We start from the raw sequence: 26,016 nt of genomic DNA on the forward strand, positions 1-26,016 counted from the left end.
TTCAGGGTCCAATCAGCTGCAGGCCTCGTCCAGCTCACGCATGAGTTCTGCTGGGGAATTTCTTCATTTAGTTTATTTGTCTCTTTAAAGTTAGGAATATATTTTATTTTATTGTTATTATTATTATTAAGTAGCTTTTAAAACAGCTACATAATAATAATAATTGCAGTATTGAGGTTGTTTTTAAGGTGGTATGATAGTATTTTAGCTCCACACTCAGAAAGTGGTTACTGGATTTCAAAGTAAAAGCTCAGGATAAATGTTGCTGCTGTAAGAGAAACTGGACTTTTACTTTGACAGGATAAACCTCAGTGCTGTAGGACTGCAGCGCCCCCTGCTGGCCACAGTCAAACATTATTTCACCTTTTAAATCAGCTGGTAAAAAACAGACAACAACTGATTAAACGACTCAAACTGGATCTGATGATATATAATGATTGATTGATTGATTGATTGATTGATTGATTGATTGGTTGGGTGTGTGTTTCAGGTGTGTGTTGTGTTACCAGCTGCTGACGTTCACTCTACTCTTCAGCGGCTCCGTCACACCTGTCATCGTCCAGGTGAGACCCCCCCACCCCTGTTAATGTGAGCCTCAGAGAGTCAATGGATGACCCACTTTAAAATCAATAATTGATCACCTTTAAGCACCTACACAGTGTATTAATTAATTATCTGTCTAAATAAAACAGTCTGTTTGTATAGTCACATCAATCCTCTATGTTTGATAAGAGGAATGTCTTATTAGTATCATCCTGTGACCTCTGTGTGACCTCTCTGAGGGGTCCAGGACCTCATATTGGACCACAGTGACTCAGCTGCTTCACTTTAATGGATGTAAACAGAAAACACACTGAGCTCTTGTTCTCTCGGCCTGCTGGCTTTTATTTTGAAAACACATTTCCCATAAGCCTCTTTGTTGTCTGATGATGATGATGATGAGGATGATGTTGACGGTGATGATGTGTCTAAAGCCCGTGGCTTAATTTCTCTCCTCGTGCTACCTCATCTTCAGTCTGGAGGAGCATCAAGTCACTGTGGACCGGAGAGAGAGGTTACCATGGCAACCGCGGGCCTCTTCTCCACTGCGTCTCTCGCTGGTGTTGACTGCATTCCAGGGCTCAGAAAGAGAGCCTGAAACCCAACTTTCTCCCTCGTTGACAACACGGTCCTGTCATATCCATCTGGGAGAGACGATGCTTTATCTGGATCAAAATGAAGGCACGTTATAGTTGCAATCAAATTATTATTTTTATATTGGTAATTGATCACATGACTATGTGTAAATGGTTTGTTCATAGTGAGAATTATCACCTGACCTTTATGTCATCTTTCAGCTTGTTGTTTTGGACTACAGCCTGCAACTTTACAGTTTTGGATCACTGTTGCTGCTCTCATTGCTTTCAGACGCAGCTACAAAGCTCTATAAACCGACTACCCTCACAGCAAATGAATGATAATGTTGCTCTGTATCAGCTGAATGTCTAAATAAGCACCTGTTTTATCTGTTTTCAGCTTGTTTCTAATGCCCTAAAGTGGCCAAAAAGTCCATTATTGCAGGTTTTAAGTTATTTTGAAGTCACCTGCAGGGGTTTGAAATGTGATGGTTAAACACTTCAGGCACAAATATTCACTGTAGTGTTGGGCTAGTTACTCAAAAAATGTCATTTAGTACACATTACTATTTTCAAAAATAGTATTATTACTTTATAATAACACATATTTATTATATTACTTTATTATAACACAACACTCTCCCCCCTCTACGTCTTGGTCTTTGCAGCTGCGTTATGAAAGAGGACAAGCCAATAGAGATGATGACAGAGCAGCCTTATTATTACTCACCTGTTTACCACAATACCTGCTCTAGCTAATGTTTCTATTATGAAAATGTGAATTTGTTATGTGTGTCAATTAGCTCCCATCGTGAACAACGTACCAGATGTTATTGTCCTTAATCACCTATAGAAGTCCATAAAGGACCTACCAAATATCCATATGTGAACTATATTAGCGTTATGTGTGTGTGTGTGTTGTCAAGCCTAGATACAGAAACAGGTGAAATGGCGGTTTTTATACTCCCTCTCCTCCTCCCCAGCCTTCTTTCCTCTATCCCTCCTCTCATATTTGAAGAAGTAGCTGTGACTCACTGAGACGCATCTGCTGTGTGTTTGTTGCTACAAATATGTAGGCAGCCATTCTTCATGTCAACACACTTGCTGATACTGCTTTCATAAACAGTGTGCAAGATTGTGTAGGCTGCCCTATTTTTCTTGAAAACGCCATGTAGGCCATCTGATACCAGGGCAACATCCTCCTGTGCTGCTCCAGTCTCCTGACATCAGAATATTGCTCCCTTTTAAATGTGACAGGTAGAGGGCTTCTTTATTGTTGCATCCAGAATGGTTTTGCTTAATACTTTGGATATGACTGATAGGAAAGTAGTGGAAAGATGATTTCTGCCTGATTTACAACAGCATGTGAGCAACGTTGATTCTAAGGCTTCTAACATGAAACCTGTGTCAGAGATTTTGTGGCACCTGGTTGTGACATTGTTCTATTTTTCTCGCCTCTGATGCTGCACAAAATGTCAGAATGTTTCCACCCATTAGCCTCTGCCAAGGACAATGACACATAATCTACAGAGCAAGTTCACCTCCTAAAATCACAACCTTTTTTGTTTTAATTTTTTTTTTTTACAATCGTGACAGCCTTATCTTTTTATAGCTCAAGCTATTTGGGCCATTTCCAAAATAGTCTCCTTTTCATGTATTGTGGTGCTTGCTATAAGAACACGCATGTTGCTCTCCGTCGCCTTCAGCAAGTCTTTCAGATGGAAACAAAAGCGACTTCAAAGTACCCAGCTAGCCAGACTCTTCTGCAATGTAAAGTACAAAATGTCCTGCACTTGAAAAGACTCGCTGTCTGATGTGGTACAGTCAGCAAGGTCAGGCATTGTACTGTGTACCATGCAACCTTTTTTATCATGGAATGCATGCAGCCGCTATGAATCTCTGCCCTCCATTAGCACCACATAGCCAAAATATTGTGAACAAGGTAAGAATTATGTCCATATCTTGGTGACTGTGCAGCACAACTTTGTTTTTGTGTTTCCCTGCATATTTAAGACATACTAAGAGGCGCTAATTATATTACAAGTACTCCTCGTGCTTCCATTTCTGTGTAATTTGGTGACACATGGCTTATTCATATGACTTTTCAAACACTTTCTCCAAGTGGCAACTTGAAACAGTACTCCATGTAACACTTTTCAGCAGTAAATTAATTTGCTGTCTGTGTAATGCATTGGCTCTCCTCTGGCAAGGTTATGGTGTCTATTAGAGAGGAGATACAGTATGAGATGTGGATAGAGTGGAGCTCGATCTGGCCTGTATTCCTGTCTGCCTGCTCACATTCTGCTGACTCATCAGGTTTTGTGGAAGTCAGTCAACAGCAACTCAGTGAGGCTACAGGCCAGAGGGGCTGGTGGGAAACTGCTACTACAGCAGCGGCCTGGGCTGATGAATCTACTCGTTATGTTGATTAGCGGACCTGCTTAGGGAAGAGGTAAAACAGCCTTGTGTTAATTGGAAGGGGATTGGAGGGAGCTGTTACTGAGAGAGCCCTGTGTTTGTGCCCCACATGCCTTAAAGTCATTGTTTAACGCTAAGTACCCACACACATTTGGAAACTAGTTATGGGAATATTGTTGGGGAACATTAGGAAGAGTCTTGTTTCACTTCATCAGGACATTCCTACATCCCTTCTGTTTGTTTACAGTACATAAAGAGAGGAGTAGTAATAATGGAGTATGCGAATGATAGGGGATAGGGGCTGTCCTAGTATCAATCTTCTCATGGACTGAACGTGGTCATGGCATATGTAGAAATATATTCCTAAAAATGAAGAAGGGCCAATACCATGATTTATTTTTCCTGTGCAATACTTGCAGTATATCAAGTATATCAATATGCTGATTAAAATTTTTTAACTAAAACCAAATTGGAACAAAGGGGCCTAGCTCAATAAAACAACCACAGATCAAAAGGTCACAAAAGCATCTGAACAGGTCCACATAGGTAGTACTCATGTGATGGAGGGCTACATGACACCTGGTTTTCTGTGTGCCAATAGAGTTTGAAGCAGTTTGATCAAACACAGCATATGCACATTCTTAAATATATGCACTAGCTGGAGTTAGCATGTACTTCATGTGCTTGGGTGCTCAGGTTTCCTCCCACAGTCCAAAGACATGCAGGTTGGGTTGATGTGATATGATAGGTTGACGAACGTAAGTGTGAATAGTTGTCTGTCTATATGTGATTTGTGACAGACCGGCAACCTGTCCAGGGTGCACCCTGCCTCTTGCACAATGTGAACTGGCATTAGCTTCAGTCCCTTAAGGATAGTTAGATAATGTATGGATGAGCGTTGAGCACCATAAAGATCTCAAGATCTGAAGACTTAATTTTGGCCAAGGGCATCTCTAAAATACAGGACCTAAAGATTATGTAATAATGCAGAGCCCACCTTAGTTAATATAATATTATAAGTGGTTAATACATTTGTTTGGATCCTTCAAATGTTAGTTATAAAGCTTTTATTGAACATAAAGCCTATTAATCGTTTTGCATAAGAATTCCAAATAAATCATTAATAACATCAAACAATAATTGATCAGCTGTAATTTAATTATCCCAATAGTTTATAATAATAAAATGATAATTGATGATAATTATTGTGCATCCCTATCCAAAACTTTCAATACAACATAGAGCTTTGTTTTTTATGTTATTCAATTAGGGCTGCACAATATGGTAAAAAAAATTCATATTGCAATAATTTTGACAGCATTCACACTTAGTGGTAATGATCACGATTCCCCATGTCACGATTTTCATTTTCACATAAAAAACTAATAAAATCATAATGATGTGACATTTGTTGCAGTCTGTACCAAACAAACCTGTTTTCTTATGTGGAGAACAAGATGTGTAAGCCAGGGCATATCTCTGAAGCACATTTATTTTTGTTTTTTGAAAGGGTAAGAAAATGACAGCTTCACCTTGAATAGTTTGGAGGAAAGCCAGAACTGGCCGAGGGGTGCTAATTCACAGTGTGTTCTGTGAACATATATTTTTATTTCGGGTAGACTATTCTTGAAATACTTAATCCATAGCCAATTCTTAATACTTTTAATTATTCAAATAATGAAAAAAATAAGCAAAAAGATATATTAAAGAAAGAAATAACAGCTCTAAACTTGCATATGTTATCCAAGCACATGTAAGCTGCCATGACAGTCTTGACATTTCCTTGAAGAAGATATGAGTATGTTTTTGTTTCAGGCTAAAACCTGTCAGTGTTACGCTAAAACAAAGCTGATATGAAAACCATCCCATGAATTCTTAGCCTGACATACGTTATCATTGAAGCAGCTCCCAGCACTGTAGCATGATGTCATCGCAGATTACAGTCTGGGCTCTGTGGATTGTAGCCTTGAGAGTCGCGCGCTGCAGCCTCAAGTGGGTTGACGTCTGGCGGCTTCATTTCATCGGACTCTTCTTCCCATCCTCCATACTCTGTTACCCACCCACCCACCCTCATCCTCTTCCTTTCCCTCCCCCTTCACGTTTCTCTACAGCGGGCTGTTGCAGTCAAGCAGCATCATGGAGGCTGGATGTGTGGTTGCCGCGGTGATTGAGAATGCTGCCTCAGGACCCCAGGGTGAACCAGGAAGTAGTGACGTCCTTGAAGGGTGAGTTGCTCTCTTTTTCTCTCTGCTTCATGTCAGCTGATGAGAATTATGTAAAACCGTGTAGATGTGCAACAAAGAGAAATAGGGAGATGCTACGTGAATGAATGAAAGTGTAATGGTAAGGCTAATACGAGACCCTGTTCTCAGAGTGAGACAGATAGAGAAACTGTTCCTGTTACAGGTACATCATCTCCAAACCTCACTGTATTTCCTCTGAATTTACAATATGCCTATGTTATTAGTTCTGTCACTGTGGATCACATAAATTACATTGTGTGTCAGTGTTCTTGGCTTCATGTCCTGATCTCATCACGCTGAATCACTGTGACAAATCCAAGGCCTGTCTCTCTCCTCTATTTGTTGCCCATTACAGTTGAGCTGAATGAACCTCACCCTCCACTCTCGACTACATTGAGTCACATTTCAAGTGAAGGTTTTGTGAAGTACTCCCCAGTGGGTAGATTGCCTTTATGGCTCTCTGAATAGACAAGCTTTTCTTTCCTGAGTGGATACAAAAGACATGGTGGCTTTTTGTTGACCCCACCGTAGTATGTGATGCTTTTTTCATTTTTCATCTGCATCAAGGATTTGTTCCCATCAAGATCTGATTGGAAAAGATGATTGTTTTCTCATGTTTTAATATTACATCATACCCTCAATATTAGAGATTCAAATAGACCTAGTACAACATGTTTTTTGGGCCATGCTGGTGCAATGTCATGATTTGAGCCCAAGCCACATATTGTTCATTCATCTCCCTCACTTGCTCCCTCTGGTGTATTTAAAAAAAACTACAACTCTTATTTGAAAAGCCCCAGACGTTGGATGTTGTGCCATCTTTTTTGTGTTAAGATTCTTGTATGAGACGGCCTGGCCTGTCTGTTTCTGCAGAGATTTGCTACCATCTACTGACCTGGACAAAGACGATGCCTTACCTCAAGCCACCAACAATAATCCTCCAGAAGACAAACAGCCACAGGAGACATCCACTGCCATGGTACACGCCCACACACTGACTCATCACTTATACAATGAAAATACACAAACACTCATCAACCGACACGTCGCCCTTCTTCCATGAAGCTGTTTCACACCGTGATGTCACCACAACATGACGTCACTGAGGTCACAGCAGTCACATGAGAGTCAGCAGTCACTGTAATAAAAGTGTGAACAGGTGTGCTTTTGAAGATTTCTCACCTTCAGGCTGGGAGTCAGAGAGAGGTGGTGTGTTTGAGTACTGCTTAGGTAAAGTGTTATGCCAATATTGTCACATACAAGTGATGTCATCATCCCTCCCCTTCAGTTTACTTCTGGTTACTCCATTTTTATGTAATAGGCCTTCACGGTGGCTTTCACCTCTGTAGGGGAATTACCCTCCTGTTTTTATAATCAAAGGTTGACATTTCAGTTTTTCAACTGTACTTTTATTACAGACGTTTCTTTGTGCGTATTCTTTTCTTTGTAAGTTTTTTATTTTCAAATTATACACCACCCTGAACATACGTCACATGTCTACAAACCAACTAATTCAATTGTAAACTGGACAAAACAAACAAAATAGTTCAAGACACAAACATTACCGATATTAAACTGTATTAATAACAACACTCCATAGACACATAGATAGACATGCCTTTAATGTTCAGATTCATTTATATAAACTAATGACATCCCATAACATAATATTAGCAGAAACATAGCTGAATATAGGAAAGAATTAACTTTATGTAAGCGCAACATTGTTACATAACATAACATAAACATAATATAGCATTGATATAACGTTAGCAGAAATGTGTAACTCACTCCTTTTTTCTTATACCAGACGTCTAAGTTTGTGTCCCGTGTCCCTGCTGTTTTATGGTGATCAACATAATTATTCTTGTCTGCAACTGCTTCTCCATCAGTCGTCCTGTGACTGACTGACACTTATTGATGTCTCCTATCTCCACTTGGCAGGTGAGGAGTGATGATATCACAGAGCACCCAGCCGAGCCTCTCCTGCGCTCCTGCGTCAGCACGGCTAGCATGAAGGTCAAGAACATGAAGAAGTAGGTGCTCCTTGTGACAGTGTTGTTGCTATTATGGGCTGTAAAGCAGGGCTCTTATCCAGGCCATGAAATGAGGACCTATAAAATGATGAGCGCGGCACAGACAGACAAGTCAGCCTGCTGCATCTCTAACCGTATTCCCTAACACATAGTCCTAATCTCTCTTTCTTTTCCCTCTTTTGCTTTTGCTTTGCTTTTCTCTCCATCATGGTGTCAGTGTGTTGAATACTGATGAGATGCTGTTGTGCTGTGTTTTTTTAGGCTGACGTTCCCCAGAGGTCACTTCCCCATGTTGGCAGAGTGTGCCCATTTCCACTATGAGACTGTTGACTTTGGCAACGTTCAGGTGAGCCCTGAAAATACTTACACTGTAACTTCTGCAGCAGCGAGTTACTATGTTTAGTAATTGTGTCTTTGGCTCAAGTTCAGTGGCCATTTTGGTGAATTGCTCCAGAATGCATCAGTCTTGAAATGATGTGGCAGTGAAATCAATGTCCTTCTTTGTCTTGTGGACAGTCCTGCCCTCATTAGTGCATTTTCCTTCTTTTTTCCTGAAATGTCAGATAAGTGTGTCATTTTATCAGGAGAGCTGTAAAATATAAATTTGCCAAAAGTTATACCCCGTCATGCATAATTCATTGTGTTTTCACTATTATAGATTTTATTAGTTCCATTCCTATTAAAGCCAAGATCCGATTCCAGCAGTGTGTTAATCCTCTGCATTACAGTATATTAATGTCAGACTCATCTGACCTCTGTAAACCTGTGATGCCGCCTTATTAGACTTAATCACATGATGCCATCCAGTGAGTGAATGAGTAACAGTAGTTTCCAGGAGAGACAGCTGAGTCTATCCAGGATTTGTAGGAGATGACTCATTTTAAAAGTGAAAACCTGTTCTGACAAAACAATAGAGGGTGTGAGAATGTATGGGAACAGTTGAATGTAATTGGAGATAGATGTTGTCACTATATTGCAACCAAACTGTTTTTTTAAGCACAGCTCTACAGATGGTAATTAGGGATGCATGATATATACCAGGACAGATAAAAACTTGAATAATTGAAAATATACATTATTATGTATTATTCCAATGATGAAATTATAGCTGATAAAGTATTGATTGAAAATAATAATCATTTATTATCGGCTTTATGTTCTCTTAAAAACCAAAGTATGTTTGTGAGATTTTGTTATGTACATTACTAGAAAACACATGAACATTTGAAGAGTCAGAACTGTTCTTCGTTTTTATTGTGTTAACAGTAGAGATTTTGTTGACTATGACATATTAAATCAACCATGTTTGCTCAGCCTTTCTTATCCTCAGGTGTGCATAGACTACAGGTTCCAAACTTCTTTTTGAAATACAAAAACGTGAAATTACTGGTTATCTTATCAGTATCGCGAATGAGAAGCAGGAAATTAATAGTTCATTAGTAGTTAAAAAAATTCATGTCGTGCATTCCTAAAATGTGGCTCTGTCTTTGTCACCTTGTCCATCATTTTGAGCAGACTGAAATATCTTGACAACGATTGGATAGTTTCCCATGATTCATTTTGTACAGACATTCCCTCAGGCTCCAGAGGATAAATCCTAATGACTTAGATGATCCCCTGGCTTTTCCTCTAGTGCCACCATGAGGCAAGACTATAACTATTTGATGGATTGCCATGACATTTGGTGCAGATATTTATGTTCCCCCCAGGGAATAATTGCATTAAGTTTAACTTTTTTCAAATTCCCATCAGCCTCAGCTGTACTTTATGTTTAGTGTTAATGAACAATTATTTGCATGCTAACATGCTAAACTAAGAAGGTGAACATAGTAAACATTATACCTGCTCAACATCAGCATGTTAACATTGTCATAATGGTGTTAGCCAGGATACTACAGTGCAAAGTGCACAGTGCAGCGCATAGCCCCACAGTGCCACCAGCATGGCTGGAGGCTCATGGTCTTGTTTCCATAAACTGTAGTAAATTTAGGGGAATGGATGTGGTTATTATGGATATAGTGACTCTCAACAGCCAGCAAATTATTTGGACTTATTCTTTTTTTATTTAATTTTTTATTTTTAAGAAAGAGTATATTTGCTGCAGTGATAATGAGAGGCAGTGAAGCATTTGTCGCTGCTCAGTGACATGGGGAAATGGCTGTTAACCGCCTGGTTAACCTCAGCGCAGTTCAGTTTTCTTGCCAGCAGAGTGCAGCATTCGTCTCTCCACAACCAGACTCGTCAAGTGGATCTTAACACAAAAGAGTGCATGAGCGGTGCATGCTTGTATGGCTGAATCCATGCATGTAGCGTTAATGGACTACAGTGAAGCGGGCTGGACAGGACTTGAATCCCAGGATGCTCTCACGCTGTTGGGTAAACGTCCTGCTGTGGTTGCCATGACTGTGATGGCTTCATCAGTAGAGTGGAGGCAAGTGAAGCAGCAGTCTCAGTGACCTTGAAAAGCTCCACAGGGAGAAGAAAAGCCGAGCTGAGCTGGTAGAAAAATATCAGTCTGGGGAGACAGTGACACTGAAAGCTCCTCACACTGTCTGTACACGCACACATAGCGGGGGCACATTTCACTGTGCAATCTGCTGCAATTTATTTTTACTTCTGCATGTTATTTTTTTGATTAATTTCTTGACTGAGAGATGAGTCTTTGTTCTTGTTGTATCTCCCATGATGCATTTGCCTGTATGTATATTCACAGACTCTGGCGGGGAGGAAGGGAGGGTAGTGATCAGGTCTCATGTATCCTAATCGCAGAATAGCACAAGGACAGCAGACTGGCTCTGTCTGCAGCCTGCCCGACTGATTCCTCTGCAGATTAGCTCCTGTCTCGCCCTGAGAGTGGAATGAATGAGAATTGTTTTGAAACGAAGAAGAGTCTTCTATCTATCTTGTGCAGCTTTGCCTCTGTATGATGGATGAGCTTGTGCATCAGTGAGTGTCGGTTGAGCCCATTTACTGCCAAACCCCCTTTTGTCACTCGAGAAAAGGAGAGCAGTTGAGAGGGAGAGGGGGGAGGGTGATTGAGGCAGAGTACAGGAGAGGGAGGAGGGGTAAAAGGCAGGCTGGAAGGGGGGTAAGACACACAGTGGGAAGCATCCTCTTTTCATATTTACTGCTTTGAATAGAGCAGTGAGCGCGTGGTGATTGAAACCCCTGTGAATGAGCATTTTACGTAAGGCGGCAGGGGACGGCAACCAGGGCGAGTAAGGAGCAGCATTTAAACTGCCCTCAGCCAAGATTTGGCTTGTTGGAGGAGCTTACTGAGGTCCAGGACTGCGGCTGGACACAAAGAGAGAGCCACTTCCTCCAGCTCCGGATGGATATCTGAGATGCTTTAGTGGCAGGTAACCTGGATGTGAGAGTGTGTAATAATTTGAGCTTCTGGTGCCAGATGTTTGTAAATAAATAACATAATGCAAGGGTTAAAGTCTGAGCTGTGTTAGCATGTTTTATTTTGAAGGATGTAGTCATAGAGGTGTGGGAATCGTAGAGGAAGTGATGCTGAAGCATGCATGCAGTGACAACTTTGAGATTTGCTGTTTTGTTTCGTAATTTTTTGTTTTTATCACGCTTTGTTTAATCAAAAAAGGATTTTGGTTTGTCTGGAAATCTCTGTATGATTCTGCTTCCCATCATGCTGTTTGGCCTTCTGACCCTTGATCAGTGCTTAATTGAGATGCTTAGTCCCGGCTTTTGTTTTTCGATTTAAATCCTTGCAGTGAATAAGAGCTCTTCCATCATTACTTATTCAAGAACAAATTTCCTCATTCTGCGTTTCTTGTCAGCCTGGTTTGCTGTATTACTGTTGAGGAGTAACTAGGTCGCTGTGTGTTGTGTAATGGTGTATCTGGAAGAGTTGCTAACAGTTATAAATAACCAGAACTTGCCTTGGCTTCCAGGCCTTTGAAGTCTCTTCTACAGTAATGTCTATCAATGTATTCCCAAACTTCGAGGCTTTGATCTTCTCAGTTTTGGGGGATATAGAATATTGTTGAGGAGGAAGAAGAACAAGAAATCTGTGCTAAATCTACACTGCCTTCAAGCGCTAATATCTTATCAGCTAATGTATTATATATTTCATACTGCAGGATCCATGGTGAAGTGAGAATATATTTCCACGCTAGAGCAAATATACTGTACTTATTTCCCAAATGAACACTTATTTTTCAATAACAAAATCCTTTAAAAGATTGGTAACATACATATTTTTTCTGGTATTACTTCCTGTAGTTCTTTGTTACTCGAATGTTGAAGGTTTCTATACTCAAACCCACCGCTGAGTGTAAAAGTGGTTTTACTATTTAATGAAAAAATGGAGTTAGACATGGTGTTCTTCTTGTACACCAGGTCGCATACAGAGAGGTTGTTGTATTATATGAATCCATTATTTAGAATGTGGGCCCTATAAGCTCCTCTGTCTCCATTTTTTCTGGTTCTTTTCCCTCATAGTTGGCCTTCGCAGAGGGGCAAAGTGAAGGACCGAAGGCTGGTCTGGACTCCAAAGAGCTGGTCTTTCTGATCCAGGTTACTTGCCAGGTAACATCACTAACTACATTTGGAGAAGTTGACTAAATGGTATAGTATCTCAAATGCATGTTTTTTTCCTCAGTCTGACAAAAGTTTTTTTCTCTTTCTCTTTGTCAGGGTCGAAACTGGCTGGTAAAGAGATCCTACGAAGACTTCCGGGTGCTGGACAAACACCTGCACTTGTGTATCTATGACCGTCGATACTCACAGCTCATTGAGCTGCCAAGATACGACACGTTAAAAGACACTGTTGAGGTACCACAGAGCTGCAACTTCTCTTTCTCTAATCTGTGATATAAATGACTTACATATTTTAAGTTTCATCAACAATTAGGATTTAAATGAGTCCATTATGTTGCATGTTGTGTGGAAAATTACTCATAAGTTGTCAGAATAGACTAAATATTGATAATATTGTGTCTCCATTCAGTCGGTAACTAAGATGTTGGCCACCTATCTGTCCCGCTTCTCCGCCATTGCTGACAACAAGATCAACTGCGGCCCTGTACTTACATGGATGGAGGTACCTTCTTATCAGCTTTTTCTTTACTCACTTGCCATCAGTTATTCACTCTCTAGAAAGCATCCCATTAAGTTAATTCAAATATTCACTATTAATGTTTAAATAGCTAAGTTAAAGGAACAGTCAGACATCTCAGTCAGAGTCAGGACATCATGGCCAAGCTAATAAAAATGCAAAAAGAAGACTGGTTTAGTTATGTGTTTAAAGCTATTTATGGATGCACAGCTGCTAGGCATCCTCATAGTGGTGGTTTGTGCACAAGACCAAGGATTATGTAGTACCACTCCGCAGCTGTGGATGCTGTGTAGAGGTGGTTTGGGTGGGTGTGCCACTTTTGGATTCTGAAAATTCAATGTTGAGAGGTTTTGGTTGTTTTTGTTTTTAATGATCATATGGGAGTAGGCTTAAATACACATTTGTGTCTCTTCTTTGACGAGCTGACTGCTGTAAACAGATTTTAAAATCCAAACTGAAGCACTGGCTTCAGTGATTCCATTAATAAACACTCCGGTAACATATTATATTGCTGCTCATGTGAATAATACCAATGTTGTGCTTTGCTTGCCTCCTTCTGTCACTTTTAATGATGACCAGCTGCTTCCATTCATCTTTGAGCTAAGCTTGGCCAACATGTCTAACTCTTGACAAGATGGAAAAATGTCTTTCTTTAAATGTCAGGATTTTGTTAATGTCACTTTTTTCTCTTCCAGATCGACAACAAGGGGAACCATCTGCTAGTGTCTGAGGAATCCTCAATCAACGTCCCCGCAATCGCTGCTGCACACGTCACCAAACGTTACACAGCCCAGGCCACAGACGAGTTGACCTTTGAGGTAAGCTCTACTACATAAGACATAAGAGAAACATAGTCATATTTCTTAACCCATTGTAATGCCTTCTGCATGCTTTCAAAGGTGATCAGACTTTATTCTTATGATCGCTGTCTTTGATCCAGGTTGGGGACATTGTGTCAGTCATAGACATGCCTCCTAAAGAAGACACAGGCTGGTGGAGAGGGAAACACGGCTTTCAGGTGAATCATCTGCTGTGCTTTATCCACACTGCGACATCAGGTAGACAGAGAGCTTGATGTTGATGCTGATTGATGCAGTGGAAGAACAACTTATCTCATCTCCCAGTGGTAATAAAGGAGCGATTAAAGTCACAGTGTAACAGAAGTCAGAGCGTCTTTCGCTTTAGTTTTGTGAGGTATGTCAGAGTGAAACAGTGAAACGAAATGTGGATGGGTTTGGTAATGAGAGATAGGAATGCTCAAAAGTGGGCGAATACATTGGGATAAGGAGCTGTAGAGAGAGATACGGAGCTAAGGAGGACTGTTGGCCTTCGTCATTGTTGTTAGACCAGGAGCAGGCAGATAAGGCTGAAATTTATAAATTAGGCCTCAGCCACATTCTTTGAAAGTGTAAGCAAAGTTTCTGCACGCTTAAATCCAAACACACACCCCCCTATTAAGATATTGCTCTGCTAGCTACCCACTAACTAACGGTGCTTTGGTTTGATGGGCGGGGGTTAGCTGGCACCCCAAATCACATTTGATTGGATATATTTATGTAACAGGAAAAGGGAGGAGAATTTTCATATAAAAAAATACTCAAAAGTGATTTTTGACACACAGTAAATGAGTAATCGATACAGGATTAGAACTTGGAAAATGTATTTTTCATTTCACTGCATCTTTAATTAAGATGTTTCATTTTGGAGACCAGGGAATTCATACTGAGAGATAAAGACATACTGCTTGGTTTCATGTTTACCTATTGACTTTATATGAGTCAAGCTCCTTGTTTTTAAACACCACAATAGCAAAAAAGAGGCTAGTTTGTCATTGCGTGAGTGACACCATAAGATGCTTTGCACAATACGAATGTAAACCAGCTATTTTCAGCCTGAGGCAGCTTGTACCCTCATGCTTACTGACCTATTTCTCCACCTTCACCCTGTACTAAGCACCCCCACTGGTATTTTGAACTTACAAGTGTTATCACCATCTCTGTCTCTCTGCTTTACTCCCCTCATCCTCTTCTCTCTACTTGCAGGTTGGTTTCTTCCCCTGTGACTGTGTTGAGCTGATAAATGACAAGATTCCCCCCAGTGTTCAAAGCTCGGTGCCGAAGCCAGGTACTTTTTCAGTGTGTGTCTGTCCTACTGCTTAATGATTTATTTAAGAGTTGCTGCCGGTGAGACGGATTGATTTAAAGTGGCTGTTATGTGTGTGTGTGTCTTCTTAATCAGTGTGTAAGAAGCATGGGAAGCTGGTAACGTTCCTGAGGACTTTCATGAAGTCTCGACCGCCGCCTCAGAAGCTACGGCAGCGCGGTATCCTCAGAGAGAGAGTGTTTGGCTGTGACCTGGGGGAACATCTCCACAACTCAGGACATGAGGGTAAATTACTCCTACAATGGCTTCTTTTTTTTCATTTCCGTGTTTCGTGTAATTCTCACCTGCTGGCAGTTCACACTGAAATGTTTCACATTTTCAAATTGTAAATACCCCAAGAAGGGATTACCGTGTGAATCTGCTGCCAGTATAGTGGATTTGTGATACATTGCTGTGATGTTTGATGTGAATTGAGTTGGTGGTGTAAATAACTGGCTTATGTTTGCCAGCAGGATGCGCTTCTGCATTGATCGTTGTAGATTTGCCAAAAGCCGTTTCTTTATTTCTGTTTTTCGGACATGTGGTGTGATAGAGGCAAAGCTCACATTCATTTCAATTATTCGTGTCATGTTAAGCTACAATATGTGGGTGCCATTCTAAAATATTATTTAGACCAGTGGTTACCTGCATTGTTTTGGTTTATGGTCCCTCAAACCTCACATTTGCCGCATTCACACTGCAGGCCAAAGTGACCAACTTTTTTTTGCTCATGTGTGACTCAGATCTGATTTTTTTCATGGCAGTGTGAACAGTACGAATCAGATGGTATCTGATCTTTTCAATTCTGATTCGGGACACTTTCATATGTGGTCAGAATCAGATAGAGGTCTGATTTATTGCAATGTGACCTCAGTGTGATCAGTCATATCAGAGTTCGTATGACTTTTACGTCACTCTAGATTGACATTGGTCATCTCAGGACCGTGACCTTTTCACACTGGAATCTGATATGGGCCACATTAAAAAAAACAATGAGAACAGCCAAACAAAAAAACAAAAAAATCATAATCAATCGGAATTGAGTGCTAAGGCTTGCAGTGTGAATGTGAAGTCATTGTCATTGTACATGTCTGTGCAAGGCTGTAGCTATTGTCCAGTCAAAAATAATACCCAAAACTTGGTGGCTATTTTATAGTAGTAGATTCCAGTAGTTTTTAGACTATTTTATTTAAATTATACTATTTAAGCCATTAAAAATTGAAGAATGGAGCTCCTGGACTCTCAAATTATATTTCTGTCTGCACCGAAGCAAAGCGGGACCAGCCCTTTAAACGTTACAATCTGTCCCTGACTTACTGAGTGAATGATGAAGTTACAATACTGGTAGGTCGAGTGTTAGAGTTTCTCCACTGGTCATTGCTCTTTGAGAATTATTAGGTTAGTCAATGTACACAAGCCTTATACTAGGTTTCATACTAGAAACAGTCTTTCAAGAATTGAAAGAGTAAAGATTACACATCTTAAGTCAATGAAGGTACGATGATCAGAGCACTACACCGTGTGCCTTAGCCTGTTCAACAGAAACTTCATGTTTCAGCCTCTCACGACTCTACTGTCTCCTGCAGTCCCACAGGTTGTTAAGAGCTGTGCTGACTTCATAGAGAAACATGGAGTCGTGGATGGAATCTACAGACTGTCTGGGATCTCCTCCAACATCCAGAAACTGAGGTTTGTACCCAATTTGTTCATTATATTGATCAGAAATTTAACCCACAATAATATCTTCTACAAGATGGTTTGTTGTTTGACAAGAGTCTGACAGGTGTTTGCATTTTGTTGCTAACTCAAATCTGACAAGTTGTCTGTTTCTGTGTGGCATTATGGACTGAACAGACACTAGCAAGCACTGATTAGGAAGAGGTAATTGGAAATTTAAAGAAAGTATCAATAAAGTAGCTTCAGCTATAGAGCTCACTATCAACATGATAGATTCAGCACGTCAAGTGTTTTTTGAGCTGCTTCTTCTGAAATCCATCAAATCAAAAAAGCTTTGAATGGCTGTAATGATTTTCTCATCTATTTGATGCTTGCCAGGAGGAATTCACAAAACAAACCACCATTAGTAGATAAACTGGAAGGCACATCTATCTGATGGAGTGTTGGCAGCCAATCAAAAGGGATTTTCTCACATGAAAACTTGTTGACCGTTGCCACGTATCCCACACAGTATTTCAGGAAATGATAAATATGTGCTGATATGTTGATGTTTCTTGTAGTTTATACTCATTAAGGGTATTGATGGGCCTTCTTATTTACTTGCTTCTCCTCTATGTTAAATATATTGTGTATTTTAGTTTAGGGAGGAATATTTTTAAAGGTTATATTTACTTACAACTGGATATTGCACTAAAGCACCAGCATCTCAGACCAAAACAATGGGACAGAAACAAAACAAAACTCACCAAAACCGACTTAGTTAGTCTTTCCACAGTCTTTCCAGTAACCATCAACTCTGGTTTGGCTGAAATAAACCCCTTATTCACAGAGTTAGATGTGAAAATATTTGTGAAAAGTGCTGCAATTTCCACAACATGAGATAACGTTAATTCTTGGGGACAGATGTCCCTGGTCAAAGTACATCCACTAAAAGGAAAGGATCCCTACAGAAATAGACGCTTTTTTTAACCAGAAACAGCTGTAATATCGTCATACTGGACACCAGACTCCATAGACAAAAACTACAATTGTAACCTGCATATTATTGTAACATTGAAACTTCAGTTAATGCTGACAGAAACATAATAAAACTCAGTTTCAGTCGCTCTCCTCAGCTGCACACATTTTTGGTAGTATTATCAAGGTAAGCCAAATCATTTCGGGATAAATCATTAAGTCACCAAGTAGATTTATTTTTGTGTTTTCATACTGACAGATGGGCAGTAGGATGACTCCCCCGCTGTTCTATTTCTTCTTTCCGTCGTTTAGGCACGAGTTTGACTCCGAACAGATCCCAGACCTGACCAGAGAAGTCTTCAGGCAGGATATCCACTCAGTGGGCTCCCTCTGCAAGCTGTACTTCAGAGAGCTTCCCAACCCTTTACTCACCTACCAGCTCTACGACAGATTCTCAGTAAGGAGCAGATTTGTGGAACTGGGGCAGAGACTTATGCTGGGGATAAATATGGGAATGGGAACTGGCATAGCGGTTAAGCATGGTGAAGTGAAAAAGCTGCAGAGGCCAAATTTCCTGCTACTCAGTGATAATCAAAGAACTGCAGAAACAATGAAACATTTTCAGCTCATTTTAAGTGCTGCTCAAAATGGGGTCATTGCATTGCACTGAGCTTTCTAGGAACAGCAGGGGATGTGCACGCTAAAGCCGAATAGCAGATTAAGAGAGCCAAAACACTGGCTGCTCTGAAAATAAAAGGGAAATGGAGAGCGGGAAATTTAAGGCTACTCCCTCGGCTATGATTATCAGCCTTCTCACTGATGTGCGCTTTATCCTCTGTCTTCACAGGAGGCCGTGTCTGCAGCCACAGATGAGGAGAGGCTGGTCAAAATCCACAATGTCATCCAGCAGCTGCCGCCTCCACATTACAGGTCAGGTTTACAGCTCACTGTTGCACCCTGGTGGCTTAAAGTGGAATTGTTTGAGTTCTGGTAAAGGGAGTGCTGCATCTGGACTGTAACTGTCAATACTGTGATGCTTATTTTGATTGAATGAAGATGATGTGTCACCTTCCTGTTTACTTACATCTCCACCACATATACAAAATACTGCTCTAAGATGTTAAAAATTTTTTTTTTTAAAGAAGTGCCAAAAATATCTGATCACTTCTGAGGAAGGAATGTTATGCTGTACATAGGCATCTTCTAATAATGTCTATACAATATGACATTAAATCCTGCTTTTTACTGGATGCACTGAACACCCGTTCTGTGACAGTTCTCACTCCACTTACTGGTAATATAAGACCTATATGACCCTCTTCTATGACCTAGAAAAGGGAATCCTTTTTAGAAAAGAAATATTTTGACATAAGCAGTTGAGATTTATAATAAATTTGCCTTTTCATCTACAGGACTCTGGAGTATCTAATGAGACACCTCTCCCACCTGGCTACCTTCAGCTCCATCACTAACATGCACACTAAAAACCTGGCTATCGTTTGGGCCCCTAACCTCCTCAGGTGACTCTTAAACTATCATTCCAGATGTAAAGCTGCATGCAATTTCCTAAATTGGCACCGTTAACACCAAAATTGCTGTTTCCTTCTAGTGTTTCTGTGACAGTGAACTGGGGCATGTCTCAGTGGTCCAGAGCTGTGAAATAGGTTGTGCTGTACTGTAACTGTGTTTCAGGTCCAGACAGATCGAGTCGGCCTGTTTTAGCGGCACAGCAGCGTTCATGGAGGTGCGTATCCAGTCGGTGGTGGTGGAATTCATCCTCAACAACACTGAAGCTCTCTTCAGCCCTAAACTCAATGCCATCATACGGGAAAGCACAGGTTGGTGAAACTAGAAACCAAATAACATCCAAAGTGGCATCTGTTCTGAGGTTATATGCACCTCTAACACATTCTTAACACCTTACTTTTAGGTAATAACACCTTATCCAGACCTAAGTCCCTGCTGGTCTGCTCCCCATCCACAAAGTTACTCTCTCTGGAGGAGGCCCAGGCTCGCACTCAGGCACAGCTAGGCTCCCCGGCCACCACCCCCTGCCTCACCCACAGTGACTATATCGAGGTTGGGGAGGGACCCGGAGCTCTGCTCGGCAAGTTCCATACGGTCATCGAGCTCCCGATGGAGAGGTAGTTCTACGGACCGCCTCATCGGTCCTCGATTTTATTTATTGTATGAATTCTTCTGCTTCATGAGCATAACGAACATAATGTCATCATTTGTTCAGATAGATTCACAGTACCAAACGTTTACTGGTTACAGCTATTAAAATGTGTTTTCTACTTTTGTCGGACAGAACGATTTACATTATTTATAGATGTTACCTTGAGATTTTTCACAAATTTTAGACATTTTGTTTGATAAAAATTAAGTTATTGATTAGAATATGATGATAGTAATCTTTAGTTGTAGCCTGTAAGTTTTGTTTTAATGTATTTCTGCTTGTGTGATGTACTTTTGTTAGATGAAACAGGGAGTGATGAAGATGATTTGTTCTTGTGTTGTAGCAGCAAGCGGCCTCCTGCTAAACCTAAGAAGTCTCCTGTGGGGAACTGGCTCTCCTTTTTCCACCTGGGCAAGTCCCAGTCTGTGTCTAAACGTAAACTGAAGCGACACCCCAGCGAGCCCAATGAGATAAAGAGCATTGCACTGCCAGGTCAGATCACGGCTGCTGTTATCGTCTGTACCTGTCAAAGCTTTTGTTTCTGTATTTTTCTATGAATTTAAACTTGTCAGTTTCTTCACCTAATCTTGACAGTTCGATGTGTCGAAACGTTTTTTTTCACACGTGAAAACATTTGCAGGTGGAAGAGGTGATAGTGGCACATTGCGCTCTACCAAAAGTGAGGAATCTCTCACCTCTTTGCACAACGTGGAAGGTAATTACTCATTAAATCAGACATTTCGCACACTGCCATTGGTTCCCTGTGGTTTATGTTATCTGTATTTTTGAAGACTGAGTCTAAATAGGCATGTTTTGTTTTGTTCTACTCCAGGGGAACCTCCAAGTTACCGCCCCCGCAGACCTCGTTCGACTAGTGAGGCCCTTTCTGCCGTCTGTAGAGACGAGCTACGCAACTCCAGAAGTAAAGACGACCGCAGCACCCACCTACTGAATGAGAGTCATAATGGTGCTGATCGTGTCCGCACCGCAGCATATATTTCACCTCCACATCAGGATGACGATCTGGATCTTTGTCCGCCGGCTGCAGGCATCTCTAGTTTGGACTTTGACCCCATGTCTTTCCAGTGCAGCCCAGCCTCAGCGACACCTGGGCTGCAACACAAGAAAGACGGAAATAAATGGAGGAAGAATGCAGGGTGTTCCAGTGAATCGGAGCCAATATCCTCTCCCAACAACAACATTAGCTGCTCTCAGTCTCCAGATATTAGCCCGGTTCTTGGTAAGGGTGGGAGGAAGATTACCTCCAAGCCACTCTCTCCCAAACTCAGGAAGAAATCTTTTAAGACGCAGGCAGATGTTCAGAATGCCTCCGCCTCTCCTCCACCTCTTCCTTCTTCTTCTCCCCCAGTGGAGAAGGGTGAAGCTCCACTGACAGATGGAAAGGTGCCCAGAGCGCCCTACCAACACTGCAGCCCACTCAGCACAGCAAGCCAGGCGTCAGCCCTGACTGACCTCAGTCAGTCTGCACAGAACCTGCCTGATCCAGGTCAGTGTCACTCCTCTTTAACATCATACATTACATTTACTCTATATAGTTAGTATATATTTAAATAATAATGCATTCTCTAGTTTCTTATGAAAGCTTTTGTGTCTTTTCCCATCATGTCTTACCATAGCTTTGTTTGTCCTGTCATACTGTAGCGTTGTTTGTCTTATCCCTCCCCAGGAACAGATAGACTTATGAGTTCAGTGTCTGTTCTCCCTCCTCACCCTCCCTTGACGAGTGCTGCACGCAAGTTGGCTTTGGCTCTGGCCGAATCTGCCCAGAAGGCCAGCAGTGGCTCCCAGAGAAGAAACAACACCCCATCGCACCCTCTCCAGAGACAGGAAGCTCCTCACGCCCAGGACAGACCGCCCCGGCCTTCTGTTCTCGATCTTAAAGTGTACCCCCAGGAGTACTGCAGCCCTCATATTTCATCTGTTTCCCAGTGGCAAACATCAGGGAACAGCCCTGTGGAGAGCCACTGCTGTCCTCATCCTGTTCATTTCCGCCCTGCACACCTCAGCTCGGAGCCGTTGCAGGTCACTGACGGACAGGAAAGCATGTGCAATTTCACACCTAATGTCAGTCCGCTGGGGTCAGGAAGCTTGGATGAAGGCAGTGCAGAGAGGAGGGACTGCAGAGAGGAAAAACAACATAGAGATGTCATACAAGTAGAACCCACCTATCAAAGCGTTGGTGTTTCAACACCCACCCAACCTGTGTGCTCCACTCAGAGCCCGTCAACTTCTCCTGTATATGTGAACACCGACTCTATCAATGTATTCAATTTCCGCGCCGTTCTGGCGGAGACCTCCATGCCTGCCTCAATCGAAGAGGTCCTTCCACGTCAATTACAGACCTCCTCAACCCATCACTACAGCCCAGAGGAAGACCGACCTCTAGGCCTGGTTGAGGATGTCTACAGTAATCATCATCATCATCACCATCGGCCAATTCCAACAGGACGAATGCCTGCACCTCACTGCCCTCGGCCCGATGCTCTGCCACATCACCTTCTGGGGCCAAAGGGCATGTACAGGCAGTCCTCTGAAAGCCGCTACAGCACTTTAGGGTTAAGGCACCCTTTGTCACCTCAGTACAGACGTTACCATAGAGATGAGCACCTTATCGGTGGCTGCCACAGGCAACAAGGCCCGTGGCAGAGGTCAGAAGATAGAATAGTTGGGCACCCGGCCATCCGGAGGGCTCGCTCCTTCCATGCCCCTCAGATTAGTCACTATGAATTGGCAGAGACAGAAGTCCTGCCCCCTGACACCATGTTTTATGTCGAGCAAACGTCGAGCCAGGAAGCACCCTATCAGAGGCTGATCCACCCTGTTCGACCCCAGTTTGAGCCCGCACCTGCTGACTATCGTTACAGCCCCTACTCCGATGTGAACCCAGTAGATAGCTCCTGCTATTATGTAGAGCCCTGCCGGCAAAGGGGTATGCGACACAGTCAGTCTTACACCGTGCGTTCCACAAGGGAAAGTGGACAATCGGATTACTACAACTACTCTCCACACCATATCCCGCCTGGGAACAGAGAGCTTTACATAGAAAGCAGGGACACTGTTGTTTATGAGGCTAGAGATGCAGAGGTTTTTGAAAGAGTCGTATATCAACCAGTCAAGCAGGAGAGTAAATCCAGACGTAAAAATACATGTCCAGATGTGTCTCCATATGAGAGCCCTGTCTCTCCGACTGACTCAAGAAACAGAGACATTATGCACACAAGAAGCAAGTCAGACCCTGGAAACGCCTGCCTCCTCTCCGCCAACAGGACAGAAAACCAAAATGTTGTCCTAGTTACATCCCCAACTTCACAGAGCTCTCAACAGGCAGACCCAGAGGTCACCAAGCAGCAGTATGGTCACAGGTCGAGTGTGGAGCCGGGACCATCCAGGAGGATTCAGATCAGAGAGAGCTCCTCGCAGCAGCCACCGCTCCACAAAGTCCCCTCACTTCCAGAAAGGGGCTGTCCTAACCTCAAGAACATCGAGCACAGTAACAGAAGCCATACACGAGGTCATGATCAGGATCGATTAATGATGACCAACGCTGTGAACAGCTACTCTGGTATTGTGAAACCCAGCATCCTCAGGAGACCGGGAAGGTCGCAGAGCACCAGAGAAAATCGTCACTACTATCATCACCATGCCAAATCCCCTCTGGATCCTGAACATCTGGGATCCTTTTCCACTCAGCCCAACAGAAGGACTCAAAGCACTAAAGTCAGGCCCACACAATATGACCACATGGAGGGGTATTACGCAGCGCCCAAACCTAAACCCACAAGATCCGGTAAAGCTGTGGCCGGATATTTGCCTGGCCAGGGCTGTATGTCTCCCCGCGGGCACAGACTGCTGTCCAAGGCTCTGGGTCATGAGGGTTTTTATCATGCTGCACTGAGATCAGAGGCCGGGGTCTACGAGTGATTCTGACTACTGGTTTTATCTGATTCCACATCGGGGCCAAAGGAGAACAGCACTTTATCCTCTGCCAGACCAACAGACTGTTGTGTTGAGAGTGTGTTTGTTTTAACCTTCAGGAGCTGCTACAAAGTGTGAAGTGAGGCTGCTGCTGGGGATCATATTGTCGCCATTGCTGGTAGTTTCATATTTTGCAATGGCTTTTGAGGGTGCTCAAAGGGAACAAATGAATCGTATGCAGATATTGTCTTAAATTTAGAGATTTGAAATTAACAGTAAGAGAGAGGCATGTTTGAGAAAATGACGGCTTATATATTTTATTTAATGTCTAAACAAAAGGAGATGAAAAGCTAAAGTAACTGGTTTTATTCATGATTTCAGTATAGGAATGTGTAAAAAATAACATTCATTTTAAATGTATTATATTTGTATAAATAACACCGCTAACATGTGGCCAATGTACTGTACATTTTGTTTTCTATTCTAGTCTGCTCAGACTTCAACAAGCACTTTTGAGGATAACTGTGTATGAAACACATTGTCTTAACGTGGTGTACATGAAGCCTCTTGATATACAGTATATATTTTTTTCTGTAAGAAACAGCTTGCTTTGAATCATCAATAAATACTAAATTAGCACTTTTTGGGGGGTAAAATGAACGATAACCTCATGGTTTCTAACTTTTCGCTTTTTTTCTTTATCACATTGTCTAATGCAATCTTAAAATAACAATGATTTCTGTTAAGGTCAAGGCTACCGTGGCGAAAATATGCTAGACATACAGTAAATGCAAATTATCTCATTCAGTTAGATGAAAAGGTGTATTTTGTATTGCATTGTGGTTTTGTCACAAAAATGAAAATTTCTTTCCTCTTTTAGGGAACTTTTAACAATGTGGTGTTTTACATAAATTATGATGTTGTTTTATTCATTAAAGATGCTATTTCAAATCCAAACATGTAGATGAGGATATTCTGTTAAGACATGTTAAATGCATTATTTTAGTGAGAGTCTTTAAAAAGAATAAAGATATATTATATCAATGATTATAGTTTGTTGAACTCTTGTGTCGTGGGTATATTTTGAGGAAGAAATTGGAGATGTATGTGTTGAAGCAGTAGCCCCCAACCTTCTTATCTTATCGCCCCTTAAAGGAGCACTCCATGGATTTAGCATTGCATTCCAGTAACATTGTTAGACTCTCAATAGACTAAAATCAATGCAGCTGAAGAGATATCTGTTTTATTTATACAACTCACCCTCTAACAATTGGTCAGATTCAGGTGTGTTATGCTAGCAGCGGCTAATGTAGCCTCAAACTGCTAGCCTCTGGTAGAGATGAGCCTTTAAAAACATCTAAGTTACCACTGTTCTAACTATATGGATTAAAAAATATTTTGTCTGCTGCACGATAAAAAATGTTTTCCTATTCTGGCAGCCTGCGGGCCTGCGTGCTGACAGCTTTTGCCTTTGATTTGAAAACAGCTGCAACTTTGGAAAGGGGTTACAAATATGTTTTATCACTCTACAGACAGAATATTTTTTTTACCCAGATGGTTTGAAGAGTCTTTGTGGATTGTGGAAATACATACAGAACAAGGGTAAGTGTTTTTCAGTGACCTTCTGGCTTACAAGCACACTGCCAGTGAATTACTTTTTAGAGAAACCTATGTTATCTCAGAGTGGCGTTTCCTTCTCAGATTGTTTGATTTTAATATTGTTGCCTTAAGAGGTCAAACTATCTGGTATACCATAAGAAAAATGGGAATTAGGGAAAAGTCAGAAAACATTTAAAATAATTTCAGCTTTTTTGCTCTTTCTTTTCCTGTTAATCATTTTGAGACCTGATCCCCAGGTCGGGAGCGCTTAATATGTTGGAGTACTTGTCTGTTCCCCACCAGGTGGCACTGTAGCACTGCAGGAATGCCATGGCCCCTATTGCATTCTGGGGAGATCACAGACTTTGATTTGCTTCTCAGACATCTCATATCTGTTCAGAAACATTGCAGAGGATCCTAGCTGTTTTATTGTTTGTGAATTTTTAGCGGAGGTTATAATTATAAGAATTTTACCTGGATTTGATGTAGAAACGTGTATTCAGATCCCGCCATCTATAGCCGTGACCTCGGCTGTAGATGACATACTCTAAAAAAGAGTATGAGGCTATTTCTCACATAACATAAGCTTGTTGTTATAGAAAGCCCATTCAATCACAGTTTAAAGTGAGTTGAG

At 41.6% G+C, this 26,016-nt stretch overlaps 1 protein-coding gene across 1 annotated transcript in view; it reads left to right on the forward strand.

Moving 5' to 3' along the window:
• The window catches only part of arhgap32a (Rho GTPase activating protein 32a), a 25,219-nt gene extending 430 nt beyond the window's left edge, over nt 1-24,789 (forward strand). Inside the window, exons 2-22 of the mRNA XM_035679400.1 lie at nt 5,645-5,758; nt 6,650-6,755; nt 7,721-7,812; nt 8,074-8,158; nt 12,277-12,363; nt 12,472-12,609; nt 12,785-12,877; nt 13,588-13,710; nt 13,833-13,910; nt 14,935-15,016; nt 15,131-15,280; nt 16,621-16,723; nt 17,981-18,125; nt 18,516-18,598; nt 19,081-19,188; nt 19,361-19,506; nt 19,599-19,812; nt 20,191-20,339; nt 20,488-20,562; nt 20,680-21,354; nt 21,535-24,789. Coding sequence (XP_035535293.1) covers nt 5,670-5,758; nt 6,650-6,755; nt 7,721-7,812; nt 8,074-8,158; nt 12,277-12,363; nt 12,472-12,609; nt 12,785-12,877; nt 13,588-13,710; nt 13,833-13,910; nt 14,935-15,016; nt 15,131-15,280; nt 16,621-16,723; nt 17,981-18,125; nt 18,516-18,598; nt 19,081-19,188; nt 19,361-19,506; nt 19,599-19,812; nt 20,191-20,339; nt 20,488-20,562; nt 20,680-21,354; nt 21,535-23,789 — 5,076 coding nt within the window. The 5' untranslated portion in view covers nt 5,645-5,669 and the 3' untranslated portion in view covers nt 23,790-24,789. The remainder of the gene's footprint in view (nt 1-5,644; nt 5,759-6,649; nt 6,756-7,720; nt 7,813-8,073; nt 8,159-12,276; nt 12,364-12,471; nt 12,610-12,784; nt 12,878-13,587; nt 13,711-13,832; nt 13,911-14,934; nt 15,017-15,130; nt 15,281-16,620; nt 16,724-17,980; nt 18,126-18,515; nt 18,599-19,080; nt 19,189-19,360; nt 19,507-19,598; nt 19,813-20,190; nt 20,340-20,487; nt 20,563-20,679; nt 21,355-21,534) is intronic.
• Nucleotides 24,790-26,016: the final 1,227 nt, after the last annotated feature.

This window comes from Morone saxatilis, unplaced genomic scaffold, assembly GCF_004916995.1.
Source record: "Morone saxatilis isolate NCDOM2014 unplaced genomic scaffold, NCSU_SB_2.0 Contig8, whole genome shotgun sequence".
NCBI classification, from domain to species: domain Eukaryota; kingdom Metazoa; phylum Chordata; class Actinopteri; family Moronidae; genus Morone; species Morone saxatilis.